This window comes from Engystomops pustulosus, chromosome 1, assembly GCF_040894005.1.
Source record: "Engystomops pustulosus chromosome 1, aEngPut4.maternal, whole genome shotgun sequence".
Lineage (NCBI taxonomy): Eukaryota > Metazoa > Chordata > Amphibia > Anura > Leptodactylidae > Engystomops > Engystomops pustulosus.
Genome location: NC_092411.1, coordinates 176,731,308 through 176,751,237, shown reverse-complemented (window position 1 = coordinate 176,751,237; position 19,930 = coordinate 176,731,308). Strand labels below are relative to the sequence as shown.

General features: G+C 41.8%; 1 protein-coding gene and 1 long non-coding RNA gene across 6 annotated transcripts in view; one reads left to right on the top strand and one right to left on the bottom strand.

The window, feature by feature from the left end:
- The window catches only part of LOC140067817 (uncharacterized), a 173,159-nt gene extending 157,760 nt beyond the window's left edge, over positions 1 to 15,399 (bottom strand). The window contains exon 1 of one of the 2 annotated variants that reach the window (XR_011848505.1): positions 15,287 to 15,399. This is a non-coding gene — a long non-coding RNA (uncharacterized lncRNA). Of the gene's footprint in view, positions 1 to 11,969; positions 12,211 to 15,286 lie in introns of those variants that run through there. The other variant, XR_011848504.1, reaches the window with a different exon arrangement.
- The window catches only part of LOC140067760 (ceramide synthase 4-like), a 99,877-nt gene continuing 91,730 nt past the window's right edge, over positions 11,784 to 19,930 (top strand). Inside the window, exon 1 of one of the 4 annotated variants that reach the window (XM_072113949.1) lies at positions 11,784 to 11,869. Coding sequence is in view for 2 of the 4 variants with exons in the window: in XM_072113947.1 (XP_071970048.1) it covers positions 12,011 to 12,096 (86 nt within the window). In the remaining 2 variants the exon portion in view is untranslated. Of the gene's footprint in view, positions 11,870 to 11,891; positions 12,097 to 14,852; positions 14,873 to 19,930 lie in introns of those variants that run through there. The other 3 variants (XM_072113948.1, XM_072113947.1, XM_072113951.1) reach the window with 3 other exon arrangements.

Genomic DNA, 19,930 nt, shown 5'->3' with positions numbered 1-19,930 from the left:
TAAGCTTTACATATGTGAGAGACAAAGACATCAGCTACACAAGTATCTGACATGTTCTGCTATACACATGTGAGAGACAAAGACATCAGCTTAACAAGTATCTGACATGTACTGCTTTACACATGTGAGAGACACACACATCAGCTACATAAGTACCTGACATGTTCTTCCATATACTTGTGAGGGACACGGACATCAGCTACACAAGTACCTGACATTTTCTGCTATACACATGTGAGAGACATAGACATCAGCTACACAAGTACCTGACATGTTCTGCTATACACATGTGAGAGACAAGGACCTCAGCTACACAAGTTCCTGACATGTTCTGCTTTACATATGTGAGAGACACAGACATCAGCTACACAAGTACCTTACATGTTCTGCTATACACATGTGAGACACAGACATCAGCTACACAAGTACCTGACATGTACTGCTATACACATGTGAGAGACACCGACATCCGCTACACAAGTACCTGATATGTTCTGCTATACACATGTGAGAGACATAGACATCAGCTACACAAGTACCTGACATGTTCTGCTATACACATGTGAGAGAGGTAAACATCAGCTACAAAAGTACCTGACATGTTCTGCATTACATATCTGAGAGAAACAGACATCAGCTACACAAATACCTGACATGTTCTGCTATACACATGTGAGAGACACAGACATCAGATACATAAGTACCTGACATGTTCTTCCATATACTTGTGAGGGACAAGGACATCAGCTACACAAGTATCTGACATGTTCTGCTATACACATGTGAAAGACACAGACATCAACTACACAATGAACTGACATGTTCTGCTATACACATGTGAGAGACACAGACATCAGCTACACAAGTACCTGACATGTTCTGCTATACACACGTGAGAGGCACAGACATCAGCTACACAAGTATCTGACATGTTAAGCTTTACATATGTGAGAGACACAGACATCAGCTACACAAGTATCTGACATGTTCTGCTATACACATGTGAGAGACAAAGACATCAGCTTAACAAGTATCTGACATGTACTGCTTTACACATGTGAGAGACACACACATCAGCTACATATATACCTGACATGTTCTTCCATATACTTGTGAGGGACACGGACATCAGCTACACAAGTACCTGACATTTTCTGCTATAGACATGTGAGAGACATAGACATCAGCTACACAAGTACCTGACATGTTCTGCTATACACATGTGAGAGACACGGACCTCAGCTACACAAGTTCCTGACATGTTCTGCTTTACATATGTGAGAGACACAGACATCAGCTACACAAGTACCTTACATGTTCTGCTATACACATGTGAGACACAGACATCAGCTACACAAGTACCTGACATGTACTGCTATACACATGTGAGAGACACCGACATCCGCTACACAAGTACCTGATATGTTCTGCTATACACATGTGAGAGACATAGACATCAGCTACACAAGTACCTGACATGTTCTGCTATACACATGTGAGAGAGGCAAACATCAGCTACTAAAGTACCTGACATGTTCTGCATTACATATCTGAGAGAAACAGACATCAGCTACACAAATACCTTACATGTTCTGCTATAAACATGTGAGACACGGATATCAGCTACACAAGTACCTGACATGTTCTGCTATACACATGTGAGAGACATAGACATCAGCTACACAAGTACCTGACATGTTTTGCTATACACTTGTGAGAAACACCGACATTAGCTAAACAAGTACGTGACATGTTCTGCTACACACATGTGAGAGAAACATACATCAGCTACACAAGTGCCTAACATTTTCTGCTATACACATGAAAGACACAGACCTCAGCTACACAAGTACCTGACATGTTCTGCTATACACATGTGAGACACACAGACCTCAGCTACACAAATGCACGACATGTTCTGCTATACACATGTGTAAGACACAGACATCAGCTACACAATTACCTGACATGTTCTGCTATAAACATGTGAGAGACAGGGACATCAGCTACACAAGTACCTGACATGTTCTGCTATACACATGTGAGAGACACAGACATCAGCAACACAAGTACCTGACATGTTCTGCTATACACATGTGAGAGACATAGACATCAGCTAAACAAGTGCCTAACATGTTCTGCTGTACACATGAAAGACACAGACCTCAGCTACACAAGTGCCTGACATGTTCTGCTATACACATGTGAGAGACACAGACATCAGCTACACAAGTACCTGACATGTTCTGCTATACACATGTGAGAGACAAAGACATCAGCTACACAGGTACCTGAAATGTTCTGCTATACACATGTGAGAGAAATAGACATCAGCTACACAAGTACCTGACATGTTCTGCTTTACATATGTGAGAGACACAGACATCAGCTATACAAGTGCCTAACATGTTATGCTATACACATGTGAGAGACACAGATATCAGCTACACAAGTACCTGACATGTTCTGCTATACACATGTGAGAGACACAGACATCAGCTAAACAAATGCCTGACATGTTCTGCTATACACATGTGAGGGACACAGACATCAGCTACACAATTACCTGACATGTTAAGCTTTATATATTTGAGAGACACAGACATCAGCTACACAAGTATCTGACATGTTCTGCTATACACATGTGAGACACAGACATCAGCTACACAAGTACCTGACATGTACTGCTATACACATGTGAGAGACACAGACATCAGCTACACAAGTACCTGACATGTACTGCTATACACATGTGAGAGACACAGACATCCGCTACACAAGTACCTGACATGTTCTGCTATACACATGTGAGAGACATAGACATCAGCTACACAAGTACCTGACATGTTCTGCTATACACATGTGAGAGACACAGACATCAGCTACACAAGTACCTGACATGTTCTGCTATACACATGTGAGAGACACAGACATCAGCTTAACAAGTATCTGACATGTACTGCTTTACACATGTGAGAGACACACACATCAGCTACATATATACCTGACATGTTCTTCCATATACTTGTGAGGGACACGGACATCAGCTACACAAGTACCTGACATTTTCTGCTATACACATGTGAGAGACATAGACATCAGCTACACAAGTACCTGACATGTTCTGCTATACACATGTGAGAGACACGGACCTCAGCTACACAAGTTCCTGACATGTTCTGCTTTACATATGTGAGAGACACAGACATCAGCTACACAAGTACCTTACATGTTCTGCTATACACATGTGAGACACAGACATCAGCTACACAAGTACCTGACATGTACTGCTATACACATGTGAGAGACACCGACATCCGCTACACAAGTACCTGATATGTTCTGCTATACACATGTGAGAGACATAGACATCAGCTACACAAGTACCTGACATGTTCTGCTATACACATGTGAGAGAGGCAAACATCAGCTACTAAAGTACCTGACATGTTCTGCATTACATATCTGAGAGAAACAGACATCAGCTACACAAATACCTTACATGTTCTGCTATAAACATGTGAGACACGGATATCAGCTACACAAGTACCTGACATGTTCTGCTATACACATGTGAGAGACATAGACATCAGCTACACAAGTACCTGACATGTTTTGCTATACACTTGTGAGAAACACCGACATTAGCTAAACAAGTACGTGACATGTTCTGCTACACACATGTGAGAGAAACATACATCAGCTACACAAGTGCCTAACATTTTCTGCTATACACATGAAAGACACAGACCTCAGCTACACAAGTACCTGACATGTTCTGCTATACACATGTGAGACACACAGACCTCAGCTACACAAATGCACGACATGTTCTGCTATACACATGTGTAAGACACAGACATCAGCTACACAATTACCTGACATGTTCTGCTATAAACATGTGAGAGACAGGGACATCAGCTACACAAGTACCTGACATGTTCTGCTATACACATGTGAGAGACACAGACATCAGCAACACAAGTACCTGACATGTTCTGCTATACACATGTGAGAGACATAGACATCAGCTAAACAAGTGCCTAACATGTTCTGCTGTACACATGAAAGACACAGACCGCAGCTACACAAGTGCCTGACATGTTCTGCTATACACATGTGAGAGACACAGACATCAGCTACACAAGTACCTGACATGTTCTGCTATACACATGTGAGAGACAAAGACATCAGCTACACAGGTACCTGAAATGTTCTGCTATACACATGTGAGAGAAATAGACATCAGCTACACAAGTACCTGACATGTTCTGCTTTACATATGTGAGAGACACAGACATCAGCTATACAAGTGCCTAACATGTTATGCTATACACATGTGAGAGACACAGATATCAGCTACACAAGTACCTGACATGTTCTGCTATACACATGTGAGAGACACAGACATCAGCTAAACAAATGCCTGACATGTTCTGCTATACACATGTGAGGGACACAGACATCAGCTACACAATTACCTGACATGTTAAGCTTTATATATTTGAGAGACACAGACATCAGCTACACAAGTATCTGACATGTTCTGCTATACACATGTGAGACACAGACATCAGCTACACAAGTACCTGACATGTACTGCTATACACATGTGAGAGACACAGACATCAGCTACACAAGTACCTGACATGTACTGCTATACACATGTGAGAGACACAGACATCCGCTACACAAGTACCTGACATGTTCTGCTATACACATGTGAGAGACATAGACATCAGCTACACAAGTACCTGACATGTTCTGCTATACACATGTGAGAGACACAGACATCAGCTACACAAGTACCTGACATGTTCTGCTATACACATGTGAGAGACACAGACATCAGCTACACAAGTACCTGACATGTTCTGCTATACACTTGTGAGAGAAACAGACATCAGCTACACAAGTACCTGACATGTTCTGCTAGACACATGTGAGAGACACAGATATCAGCTACACAAGTGCCTAACTTGTTCTGCTATGCACATGAAAGACACAGACCTCAGCTACACAAGTACCTGACATGTTCTGCTGTACACAAGTGAGACACACAGACCTCAGCTACACAAATGCCCAACATGTTCTGCTATACACATGTGAGAGACACAGACATCAGCTACACAAGTACCTGACATGTTCTGCTATACACTTGTGAGAGAAACAGACATCAGCTACACAAGTACCTGACATGTTCTGCTAGACACATGTGAGAGACACAGACATCAGCTACACAAGTGCCTAACTTGTTCTGCTATGCACATGAAAGACACAGACCTCAGCTACACAAGTACCTGACATGTTCTGCTATACACAAGTGAGACACACAGACCTCAGCTACACAAATGACCAACATGTTCTGCTATACACATGTGTAAGACACAGACATCAACTACACAAGTACCTGACATGTTCTACCCTATACTTGTGAGGGACAGGACATCAGTTACACAAGTACCTGACATGTTCTGCTATACACATGTGAGAGACACAGACATAAGCTACACAAGTACCTGACATGTTCTGCTATACACATGTGAGAGACATAGACATCAGCTACACATGTACCTGAAATATTCTGCTATACACATCTGAGAGACACAGAGACACACAGACCTCAGCTACACAAATGCCCGACATGTTCTGCTATACACATGTGTAAGACACAGACATCAAGTACACAAGTACCTTACATGTTCTGCCATATACTTGTGAGGGACACGGACATCAGCTACACAAGTACCTGACATGTTCTGCTTTACATATGTGAGAGACACAGCCATCAGCTACACAAGTACCTTAGATGTTCTGCTATACACATATGAGAGACACAAATATCCGCTACACAAGTACCTGACTTGTTCTGAAATAAACATGTGAGAGACGCAGACCTTAGCTACACAAGTACCTGACATGTTCTGCTATACACATGAAAGACACAGACCTCAGCTACACAAGTGCCTGACATGTTCGGCTATACACATGTGAGAGACACAGACATCAGCTAAACAAGTGCCTGACATGTTCTGCTATACACATGTGAGAGACACAGACATCAGCTACACAAGTGCCCGACATGTTCTGCTATACACATGTGAGAGAACCAGACATCAGCTACACAAGTATCTGACATGTTCTGCTTTACACATGTGAGAGACCCAGACATCAGCTACATAAGTACCTGACATGTTCTGCCATATACGTGTGAGGGACACGGACATCAGCTACACAAGTACCTGACATGTTCTGCTATACACGTGTAAAAGACATAGACATCAGCTACACAAGTACCTGACATGTTCTGCTTTACACATATGAGAGACACAGACATCAGGTACACAAGTACCTTACATGTTATGCTATACACATGTGAGAGACACAGACATCCGCTACACAAGTACCTGACATGTTCTACTAGACACGTGAGAGAAAACAGACATCAGCTACACAAGTGACTAACATTTTCTACAATACACATGAAAGGCACAGACCTCAGTTACACAAGTGCCTAACTTGTTCTGCTAAACACATGAAAGACACAGACCTCAGCGACACAAGTGCCTGACATGTTTTGCTATACACATGTGAGAGAGACGGACATCAGCTACACAAGTGCCTGACATGTTCTGCTATACACATGTGAGATATACAGACATCAGCTACACAAGTACCTTACATGTTCTGCTATACACATGTGAGAGACACAGACATCAGCTACACAAGCACATAACATGCTCTGCTAAACACGTGTGAGAGACACAGACATCAGCTACAAAAGTGCCTGACATGTTCTGCTATAAACATAAAAGACACAGATCTCAGCTACACAAGTGCCTGACATGTTCTGCTATACATATGTGAGAGACACAGACATCAGCTACACAAGTGCCTAACATGTTCTGCTATACACATGAAAGGCACAGACATCAGCTACACAAGTGCCTGACATGTTCTGCTATACACATGTGAGAGACACAGACATCAGCTACAAAAGTACCTGGCATGTTCTGCTATACACATGTGGGAGAAAAAGACATCAGCTACACAAGTATCTGACATGTTCTGCATTACACATGTGAGAGACACAGACATCAGATACAAAAGTACCTGACATGTTCTGCCATATACTTGTGAGGGACAAGGACATCAGCTACACAAGCATCCGACATATTCTGCTATACACATGTGAGAGACACAGACATCAGCCACACAAAAACCTGACATGTTCTGCTATACACATGTGAGAGATATAGACATCAGCTACACAAGTACCCGACATATTCTGCTATACACATGTGAGAGACACAGACATCAGCTACACAAGTACCTGGCATGTTCTGCTTTACATATGTGAGAGACACAGACATCAGCTACACAAGCGCCTAACATGTTATGCTATACACATGTGAGAGACACAGACATCAGCTACATAAGTACCTGACATGTTCTGCTATACACATGTAAAAGACACAGACATCAACTACACAAGTAACTGACATGTCCTGCTATACACATGTGAGAGACACAGACATCAGCTACACAAGTACCTGACATGTTCTGCTATACACATGTGAGAGAAACAGACATCAGCTAGACAAGTACCTGACATGTTAAGCTTTACATATGTGAGAGACACAGACTTCAGCTACACAATTATCTGACATGTTCTGCTATACACATGTGAGAGACAAAGACATCAGCTTTACAAGTATCTGACATGTTCTGCTTTACATATGTGAGAGACACAGACCTCAGCTACACAAATGCCCGACATGTTCTGCTATACACATGTGTAAGACACAGACATCAACTACACAAGTACCTGACATGTTCTGCCACATACTTGTGAGGGACACGGACATCAGCTACACAAGTACTTGACATGTTCTGCTATACACATGTGAGAGACACAGACATCAGCTACACAAGTACCTTATATGTTCTGCTATACACATGTGAGACACAGACATCAGCTACACAAGTACCTGACATGTACTGCTATACGCATGTGAGAGACACAGACATCCGCTACACAAGTAACTGACATGTTCTGCTATACACATGTGAGAGACACAGACATCAGCTAAACAAGTGCCTGACATTTTCTGCTATACACATGTGAGAGACCCATACATCAGCTACACAAGTATCTGACATGTTCTGCTTTACACATGTGAGAGACCCAGACATCAGCTACACAAGTACCTGACATGTTCTGCCATATACGTGTGAGGGACATGGACATCAGCTACACATGTACCTGACATGTTCTGCTATACACGTGTAAAAGACATAGACATCAGCTACACAAGTACCTGACATGTTCTGCTTTACACATATGAGAGACACAGACATCAGGTACACAAGTACCCTACATGTTCTGCTATACACATGTGAGAGACACAGACATCCGCTACACAAGTACCTGACATGTTCTACTAGACAAGTGAGAGAAAACAGACCTCAGCTACACAAGTGCCTAACTTGTTCTGCTATACACATGAAAGACACAGACCTCAGCTACACAAGTGCCTGACATGTTCTGCTATACACATGTGAGAGAGACGGACATCAGCTGCACAAGTGCCTGACATGTTCTGCTATACACATGTGAGATATACAGACATCAGCTACACAAGTATCTGACATGTTCTGCTATACACATGTGAGAGACACAGACATCAGCTACACAAGTACATAACATGTTCTGCTAAACACGTGTGAGAGACACAGACATCAGCTACAAAAGTGCCTGACATGTTCTGCTATACACATAAAAGACACAGACCTCAGCTACACAAGTGCCTGACATGTTCTGCTATACATATGTGAGAGACACAGACATCCGCTACACAAGTACCTGACATGTTCTGCTATACACATGTGAGAGACACCGACATCAGCTACACAAGTGCCTGACATGTTCTGCTAGACACATGTGAGAGAAACAGACATCAGCTACACAAGTGCCTGACATGTTATGCTATACACATGAAAGACACAGACCTCAGCTACACAAGTGCCTGACATGTTCTGCTATACACATGTGAAAGACACAGACATCAAATACACAAGTAACTGACATGTTCTGCTATACACACGTGAGAGACACAGACATCAGCTACACAAGTACCTGACATGTTCTGCTATACACATGTGAGAGACGCAGACATCAGCTACACAAGTACCTGACATGTTAAGCATGACACGGACATCAGCTACACGAGTACCTGACATGTTCTGCTATACACATGTGAGAGACACGGACATCAGCTGCACAAGTACCTGACATGTTCTGCTATAACATGGCTGCATCCTGGAGCATTTGCATACACACACAGGCTGCAGGGGGCGGAAGCTTCAGGAAGTACATAAAGGCAGCCAGCACCAGGAGTGTCACATCATTATACAGGCTGTCAGTCAAGCACTGGGGTGTAGATGTGTCTCCCACTCATGCATAAGCTGGAGAACTGAATATGTTAATAATGCAGCTGAAAACATTGATTGCGTTTTTAGTCAGTTTAACCCTTTAAGGAACTGCGCCCTTTTTTGTTTTTTCATTTCAATTTTTCACTCCCCACAATCAAAAATCAGTAACTTTTTTTTTACACATAAAGAGCTGTGTGGCGGCTTGTTTTCTGCGTAACAAACTGAACTTCAAAATGATGGTATTTATTCTTCCACACCGGAAGCGGGAAAAAAAATTCCAAATGCATGTTTTCTTGTGGGCTTGTATTTCACTGTGCGCCACAAATTACATGTCTACTTTATTCTTTGGGTTGTTGTGATTACAGGAATACCAAATTTGTATAGGTTTTATAATGTTTTCATACATTTACCTCATGTACAAATTTTTTTTTTTTAGATTCTGGCGCCAATAACTTTTTCATACTTCGGTGTAAGAGCTGATGTAATTTTTTGTGACTTCTGATGAAGTTTTCAATGCTACCATTTTTAGGGCTGTAAGACCTTCTGGTCACTTTTTATTGAATTTTTAATATTTTTCAAAATGGGAAAAAAATGCCATTTTCAAATTTGCTGCGATATGCCCGTGAGCCTTCTCCATGCATCCGCAGCCGACCCGTGACGTGATCCAGGTGTGGATCATATTTTCACTCTACTCCCGCTTTGGGCATCAAAAACTGCATCTGAAAAAATTAAAGTGTGGACGCACCCTTATCGGAGGGGTTCCGATAAAGAAAGCAGTTTTAGGGTGCTGCCACATTGCGCATTCTTGGACTGTGTTTTCACCGTTTTTAAACTGACTAAAAATATGTTTACCAGCCAAATGCATAGTAAACGTATAAAAAAAGGCATCTGTTTAACTGATTAAGGACCGAGCCCTTTCCTGTTTTTTCATTTCCGTTTTTCACTCACCACCTTCAAAAATCTATAACTTTTTTATTTTTACACGTAAAGAGCTGTGTGATGGCTTGTTTTCTGCGTAACAAATTGCACTTCATAGTGATGGTATTGAATATTCCATTGCATGTACTGGGAAGCGGGAAAATGGTGAAATGGTGAAAAAAACGCATTTGCGCCATTTTCTTGTGGGCTTGGATATTACGGATTTCACTGAGCGCCCCAAATAACATGTCTACTTTATTCTTTGGGTTGGTACGATTACGGGGATACCAAATTTGTATAGGTTTTATAATGTTTTCATACATTTACAAAAATTAAAACCTCCTGTACAAATTTTTTTTTTTAATGTTGCCATCTTCTGGCGCTAATAACTTTTTTATACTTTGTTGTACGGAGCTGTGGGTGGTGTCATTTTTTGCGACATTTGATAATATTTTCAATGATATCATTTTTAGGACTGTACGACCTTTTGATCACTTGTTATAGATTTTTTTTATATAGTGCCATTTTCGATTTTGGGCGCTATTTTCCGTTACGGGGTTAAACACATTGAAAAACCGGTAATATATTTTGATAGATCGGGCATTTTCGGACGCGTCGATACCTAATGTGTTTATGACTTTTACAGTTTATTTATATTTATGTCAGTTCTAGGGAAAGGAGGGTTATTTGAATTTTTTTTAATTTTTACTATTTTTCAGACTCCCTAGGGTACTTTAACCCTAGGTTGTCTGATCGATCCTATCAAATACTGCCATATGTAGTGAATACACGGCGGGCGGTCGTGAACCAGTTAAAAATGGTCCAAAAACGTACTGTGTGGCAGCGCCCTAAGGCTATTGCTCCATACTGCTCTTTTATGGCACCGTGAGGCCATTGCGGTGTATGAGGTGTGTATATACGCCGTATATATATCCTCCATACGTTTGTGTGAATGTAGCCTTAATGGTACGGGGGTACTCAGTCTAACATGGCTTGATCGCCTCCTGGCTCCGAGAGCTGATAATTCATTCACAACCTCTATGAATTAATTGTAGCCGGTCCCACCCCGGTATAAGGCGCACAAGACGACATGAGTTATAGGAGTCTACCACTAGTATATCTGATGGTAGATGACTTGTATATAATCCAAAATGGTGCCACTGGACACTTCGACTTGTCCCACAAATAAAAAAAACTCATCCAGTTCCATTGAAGCTAAACTGAACAGGCAGAGCAGGTGTATAATAGGCAACCATAGAATAATGCAACTGTGGCCTGTAAAGCCATCCGCTCAGGAAGGGGTTAAGGCCAATACTGATAATGCGGCTCCCTCTGCTATTTATAGCGGCGTCACACCAGAACTTTCCCATTATCATGGTGCTGCCAAAATGACTGCTCAGTCACATAGAATGAATAACATATTGTGTACCTAGTCGTCAGGACGGAAAGTTGGCAGTGCCCTGGCTTGCCTGGGGCACTAGAAGTACCTAGTACTCTGTGCCCTGCCCTATGAGAGGTTAGTAGTTGGGTGGTGACTAGGAGCAGGGTGGCATCACCATTGTCCTCTCCTGTCCGCTCGCTGTGCCGCCTCCCTGTTCTCTCTCCTCCTCCCTCACCTCATACGTCTTGCCCTTCATAACCAGCCAAGCGACTTTTTATGCTTCGGAGCTGCGGCGACTTGTCCTGCCCGACTCCTGTCTATCCGCTCCTCCTCCCATCTGGTGTCATTCAACTCGGTGTCAGGTGAGAATCACGACCTCCGTTACCGGACACGATGCATGGGTCAGTGGTCTATGCTGCAGGGCAGAAGTGCGGCAGTGGCTATGCTGACGGTGCGGTGCTGTTCCCTCATGGTGGTAGTCAGGACTGAAGGATGACGTTCCCATCACTGGTGACAGTGACAGATGCTTTACAATGTCTAACAACCTGTAATGATTAACCTGAGCTGACTCTTGTATGAAAAAGTCTCAAAATGGTGCTAAATGTAGCAATTAGTTCTAATAATTGTACATAACAACACTACAGCAGAAGTTTATCCATTATCCAGTAATGAAAATGTGACAAAATGGGGCTAAAATAGCCACGGGGACACATATTAGAACAATTATACCATAATAGGGCTTTCAGAGGTCACTTATAGAATATTATATAAATTATATTCATGGCCTATCCATAGGCTAGATCAGTAATTTTCAACCTTTTTTGAGCCGCGGCACACTTTTTATACTTAGAAAATCCTGGAGCACACCACCAACCAAAATAGCACAAAATGACACTAAAACAGTCATATTATACATATAGTTAATAATATAGATTCTAAATTTATTTTACTCACTCAGTGTGAAACCTGGGCCTGTTTCGATAAACACAAAAGGGAATGGCAGGAATGGTGGAAAGACACACACAAAGCTCTTCTAGTTCTCAGTTTCTCCCTGTTTTTAGTATATGGTGCTGATTATTATGTGGCTCATATACTGCAATATACAGGGGTACAATGAGAAGTACTATGGCCATGAGGCTCATATACTCAGCATATGAGCTGGTACTTGTAGTACTCCAGCCTCATGACTATAGTATTTCTCATTTTACATTTCTCATTGTTATATGCAGTATACTGCTGGAGTACTAAAAGTACCAGCTCATATGCTGAGTATTATGCCAACAGTTCATATACTCAGGCAAAAGCTCATATAGTCAGCATTATTGGCGGGCATTACCTTGGCGGTGGGCAAATGCGAGAGTCTCTACGCTCTCAGGATGATGCGCCGGCCTCGGTGACGTCATTTTGTCGCGCGGGGTTCAAAGCTTGCGCTTGTGTTATTGTACACGTCTCCTACATTGTAAGAAGCCGTGACTGTGCATCGCTGCGCATTGCCGGGAAACAAAACACAGGGGGCACCATAGTTTGGGGAACTTTCCCCGCGGCACACCCGACCATGTGTCGCGGCACACTGGTTGAAAATCACTGGGCTAGATCAATGTAATCCAATATGATCCGATAAATGACACTTCTTATTTCCAGCTCAGTTCAATTCTAGTACAACAGCAGAGGTATTGATCAATCTGATGATACCTGCAGAAAAAGGCTTTCCTCAGTTATATACCAGCATAGTCATTAGAACAAGCATCAAACAGCCCTTCCTCCAGCCTAAAAACGTTATAGAAAAGTTTCTATTATTATTAAAGGAAACCTGTCAGGGTGATTTGGGACACTTAACCTTATGGACCAATGGTTTAGTGTCCTAAATCGCCCCGTATGATTTTAAAGAATTCAGCAAATCCGCAGCACTCAGGATTTCCGTCAGCTCCATAGAGATTAATGTAGCAGAACGGTCATGCGCGGCCGTGTGCTCCATTAGTCTGACAGAGCAACGAGGGGTCCGACAAACCCCTTGTTTTTGTGATCAGTGGGGCTCTCAGCACTGAGACCCCCACGGATCAGCAAGTTAGGCCCTATCCCGTTTCCAACTTTGCACCCCTGAAATTACTGCCATGGGTAGAGTGTGAGAGACAATGCTGCCTCCGGTCTGTTCTGCCTGCTATCAATCCCATGCATCACAAAGGAAGCATCCTCTCTGCCTGCTGGGAGGATAGTGCAGTTAATTTTCAAACTCTAAAAATAAAAAACTTACTATGGTTATAGTATTTCCATGTTTTCTTCTTCTAGCTTCATACTAGTATTTATCCCAGCAACACAATATTTGAACCGTTGAAAAATCTTGTAATAGAACTTGATCTGGGTGCTGAAAATATTCTAGATTATTGTCAATCATTAATTTCCAAATTTATGTCTTCAAAGAAACCCCTGAAACTCTGAATGCCCATTCTTTCTCAAGAATCTTGGTAGTATGGCAGGTTCAAGCAGTAAAATGCTGTCTTTGGGCTTCATTATATATTTTCTGATCTGCAAAGCATAAGTCAGATAAAAATCTGTTTATTTTATCCTATTTTAAAAATGTCATGTATCAAATCTATATTCTGTTACTTCCTTTTTAATGTTTCTGTTATATGAAAGTAATTTGCTAACACCAATCTGGTCACCTGACTGGATATCCCCACTTCCTGTGACGGACCAGAACACAGTGTAAACTGTACTAAATGCACTTTGCTTGTGTAGTGTGCAGGGTGCGCCAGATTCAGTATGTCTGCCGCATGTTCTCCACGCACAGCTCAGACAGAGAGCAGCACTGTTCTTTGGTGCACCTCTAACATGGGGAGTGCAATACAATTCTGTCAGACTTTGCATGTGAAATCTGGCGCATGATCCGACTGAGCACCAAATCGCACCCTTATTTGTGTTGCATGAAGTCTAGGCACTTCTTAAATACCTGTTTAAACAGTTTGCACTAAAAAGAATGTGCAAACTCCGACACTAAACTGGCGCATGGACCTTAGTAAATGGGCCCCATTCTCTACATCCCGCCCTAAATGTAGGCTTGTTGCTTGTTTCCCATTCTAATGTAGGGTGCCAAGCGAGGTCTAACCATGCTGGAAGAGTTCATATAAGGCAGTCTAAAAGGTGACAGGGCCCAGTACTGGTTGTTTACCTGAAAACATTGGGGGATGTATCTTTGCAGTTATGTCAGTGATTGTCTTCACACATTAGAACACTACATGTGTACCATTTTTCACTTAAATGACATCTACCTTTAGTTTGACTGCTGGTAGTTGTCCAGCATGACATGCTTGTTTCTTAATGCAGTAATCGGAACAGTTGTTAGTGAATAAAGAAACAGCATTTTTACTGCTAAAATGACTTTTAAAAAATATTTTAATGAGCCGGAGTCGCTGAAGCTGACGTCACCTGAACGGCTTCCGGCATTGGCAGACTTTAATGTATGCATACCCTCCCCACTGTAATAGCACTTACTGCTCCTGGCCGTGGAGCTAGCAGAGAACACAGTCCTGCTCTCTCTATGCACGACCCTCTTACCTCACCAGCCGGCTCCTAGCTCCCAGGCTGGGAGCAGGCTGTACTGTTAGGCCCTTTCCACACTTGAGAGTGTGATGAGCTGAACTCGCATCACACTTGCAGCGAGTGCTGCCTGGATCGCCCAGTCTGAACGCAGAAAACCGGAACTAAGCTCAGCATGTCAGTTCAGTTCTGGTTTGCAGCGTTCGGGCAGGGAGATCCAGGCAGCACGCGCTGTGAGTGTGATGTGAGTTCAGCTCATCACACTCGCAAGTGCAGAAGGGGCTTGCCAAGAGGCCCTCAGATGACATCAGCCTGAGCACCTCTGGTCCATTTACATATTTTTTAAACGCCATTTTAGCAGCAAATATGCTGTTTCTTTATGCATTAAAACCTGTTCCAATTAGTACATAGAGAAATGACATGCTGGACCTATACCATCAGTCAAACTAATGGTAGATGTCCTTTAATTTCATTGTATTTACACAAAATAATCCGGTGTTTCATCACACATGTCTGAGGGAAGGGGGGATCCACCAAAATCTCATGATGAGTACAACAAGAAGATGGACTGGATTGGCGCCAGAATCACAAATTGGATAATTTTCAGTGTTTGGAATAGTGAGCTCATAGTGAGTTTATAAGGATGTCTTTTTATTATTTGATTACACATTACGGAGGTTAACTACCTCCTTCATCAGATTTTACTGAACCGAATGCCTTGTCAGTGTGGACTAACATAATAAGACATCCCTATCAACAATACTTTCAAGTGTGGACTCCCTATTCCAAAACGAATATGTAGATAAAACGAACGGCACTCACCAACTTTGATGGAAAGATAGACATGTCCTTTATTGCAAACGAAACATACAGGGAAGGTGCAAGCCTTGGCAACGGAGCCGTTTCACGCTCAGTAGCGATTTCTCAAGCCAAACACTGAAAATTATCCAATTTTTGATTATGGTAGCAATAAAGTCCATTTTCTGGTTTTATGTGTCTTGTGTCGATTGCCAATCCAGCACACAAAATCTGACTGATGGGCAACCGAATTCATAAAGAATTCAAGCTTTGTATAAAGATTAGACTCCATCTTTAGGGTGTGGGTACGAGCACCCTCAAGTATCCAAAAACTACCTTCGAGGACCGCCATCTCATCTTGTGTTTCCCTTCTGCATAATGAGTATGGCACCATTCTCCACCAGCAGTGGCTAGTGCAGCATCTCTGCTTTGTTGGTCATGTAAATGAATTTTTGAGGCAACTACACCACATGGACCCCTGGCATAGGGTGCCTTAATGCTGCCCAGCACAAAGGGTAAATGCATACATTAGAGATCAAATTAGAGAATACTATAAGATCACTTGATTTTTTTATAATATAATCTACATTGAGCAATAATTGATGGATTTTTTTATAAAATCTTTATTTAAAAAACTGTGATGATCATAATGAGAGAAAAACAGTGACTGTAGCATAGAGAAATACAGTATAGGTAACTGTTGTAATCATCAGAAAATTTAGTTATAATCAGTAGGAAGTGTTAGGTCTTTGTTTTGAATGTCTTCATCATATCTGTGGCCACAGGCCATAACTACTGTAGTCTCTCAAACTGCTCTGGTGGGATTTTAGTCCACTCTTCTTCTAGTCTCTTCAACAGTTGGTTTCTTGGTCATAACTTTGTCAACTGTGTCAGGATTTTCCGACGGTTTTCTATTGGGTTTAGATTAGGACTCTATGTTTTAGGTTCCAAGGAACTGCTTGCCCGTTTTTCTGGTTGAATCAGTGAAGAATGAAAGCAAGTAACCTTGTGTTACTGAGGAAGGTTCTTATACACACTTGCATTCACTCTGCTATGTAACTGAATGTGAGGTCCAACTCCTTCTGCAGAAAATATTTCCCAAACCATGACATTTCCTCCACCACCTTTCACTGGCTTCTTTACACACTTTGGGTCTTTCCGGAGTATGGCACAGACATAATGTTTCACCTCAAATCCAAATACATTTAACTTGCTTTCATCACTAAAATGAACTTTGGACCACTTCTCCTCTGTCCACATGGTTCAGGAAGTAAGAGCTTCTCTTTAGGGTGATGCCACACATGGCGTTTTGAACCCGTTTTTGGTTAGTTTTTAAGCAGCCCGTTAAAAAACGCATCCGTTTTTTAAATATGCATGCGTTTTTTGAAAACGCATCCGTTTTTGACAGGTTTTACCAATTATCTTAATTAAAAATGGTAAAAAACGGATTCGTTTTCAAAAAACACATGCGTTCTTTAACGCATGCGTTTTTTTTTAACAGACTGTTTAAAAACGAAGGAAAAACGGTTTTAAAACCCCATGTGTGGAATCATCCTAACAGAGACTTTACCAATTAAGGCCGCCTTGTGGGCATATGGAGATGTACAGCCATTGATGATCCACAAGTGGATTCTGAGAACTATGCAGATACATTTTCCAGTATGGGATAAGGAAAACCACCTTATCACATCAAGTATGACTTTCAAGAAGCCTAATGACATAATATGGAATTAAAGCCAACCCAGTATATCTATTCCATATTCCCATCTGGTAGCAAAAAGAGGCACTGTTTTCCTGGTCCCATCCTGGAAAAAGTATTGTCCTCTAACCACACAACATGCTCCTCAGCATAGGTGAGTTTAGCCTTTTGATACTTTCTGCTATTGAGAGGTTTGGAGAGGACTACAGAGCTGGCTTTCAGTCCCAATGCTCTTCAGGGTGCTTTCACACATGGCGTTCTGGCGCAAGCATTTTCATGTTACTGTGCCTTTGGCTGCTTTGGAGCGCTTCTATGCAAATGCATGCAATCGGCAACCACCACCCGGTGTCTTCCATCTTCTAAATGCAAGACTCCGGGTGCTGATTGCCGAGCGCATGTGTTTGCATAGAAACATATATGCGATTGCCAGAGCAAAAAATTGTATTAATTTGTGTAAATACAAAGAAATTAAGTGAAAAATGTTACACATGTATTGTTCTTATGTATTGTATTATTCTTATGTTCTTATGTGAAAAGTGAAAACTCTGTGCACACAACTCTATTTATTGAATCATTCCATTTAATTTCTGTCTTCAAAAAGTTTTAAAATGGTCACATCTGCCAGTTTATGCCAAATTTGCAACTTACTCCACATATAAAAGATGTAACTTTAAGGGTGATGCCACACATGGCGTTTTGAACCCGTTTTTGGTCCATCTTTAAGCAGTCCATCCAAAAATTCATTTTTTAAAACGCATCCATTTTGACCAGTTTTAATTAAGATAATTGGTAAAACCAGTCAAAAACGGATGCGTTTTTAAAAACATGCATTCGTTTTTCAAAAATGGATGCATTTTTTAACGTATGCGGTTTTTAACGGACTTCTTTAAAAACGGACCAAAAACAGGTTCAAACGCCAGGTGTGGCATTGTCACACATTTTGGCACAAATACAAATCCACTCCAGTCCCCTCCTTGTATAGGAAAAACATAACATTTACTTAGAATTAGCCCCATCTGTGACTTTTTTTGCGACTTAGGGTTTGCAAAACGCAGCGCTAGTGGTACGTGTGACCGCACCCATCGTTCTTTGATATTGTCATCAGCAGCATGCTTTCACATTTTAGCTCACTGGCAGCAAGTGTTTTGGCTAATCTGTATTATTGGAATGATGAACACTCATGGCACCTTGTGGTTTGTGAAAGAATTCCAGCATTTCCCTGAGCATTGGCTTCACGTCTATAGATAGGATGTGTCTATAGATAGGCAGAACAAGAGTTTCACTGCAGCTCTGTCCTCCTCCACAATGCGATGAGCTTTTGGCTCACAAAGGAGGGTGTGAGTTCAAACTGTTGACAGATACAGGCAAGTGTGCATAGTTTTTAGGAGGCATTAACTCTTTAATCACAAGGTCTGCAAAAGCTTTAATCGCTGGCCATTGTTAGCATACTTGCGATATAGTGGTTTAAGGGCCATAACTATATTTTTGGTGCCCTACCTTAAATATTCTTGCGGTGTTTTTTACTTGACACATAGGGCTATTTACTGTCACTGTGGCTAAAGGGAAACTATCATCATATTTTGCAAACTACCGCAATTGGTGCTGGCAATAGTCAACATGTTAGTTGCCATGGTCTAAGCTGATCATTTCACATAAACATCAACTTCACACGAGCGCGTCCAACTAGGTTTTCTGATTAGACTCTGGGAGGCTCCAATGGCTTTTCTGCCAATTAACAGTAACAGGAATGGCAATGTTTGGTGGAAAAAAAAAGGATAAGAACCTGTCTCAGAATGAAAACGCCAACCTGTATGTGAGCTCGTCTCAAGACAGTACTATACTAGTGGTTGACACCTTTCTCACCGGGCAATCATGTGACTTCCAGGTCCAAAGAGCCAGCAGCTCGTCTATAAGAAGAAAACAATAAACCTCTTCTGTCTTCGCACTACAGTCTTCAGTTGTAGCAGAAAGCACGGTGTTAGGAATAAATATAAAGAGGACCTTTCACGATCTCACTTATATGGAGATTAGCATACCGTTATGTAAGGGCTGCTACACAGATTCAGGGGGGCATTTTCTTTCTAGTCACCATGGATGCTGAGATATCAGTTCCAGTATCTGGCCATTATAATATCTGATCTGTCAGAGAGGAGGAGCTTCAGACG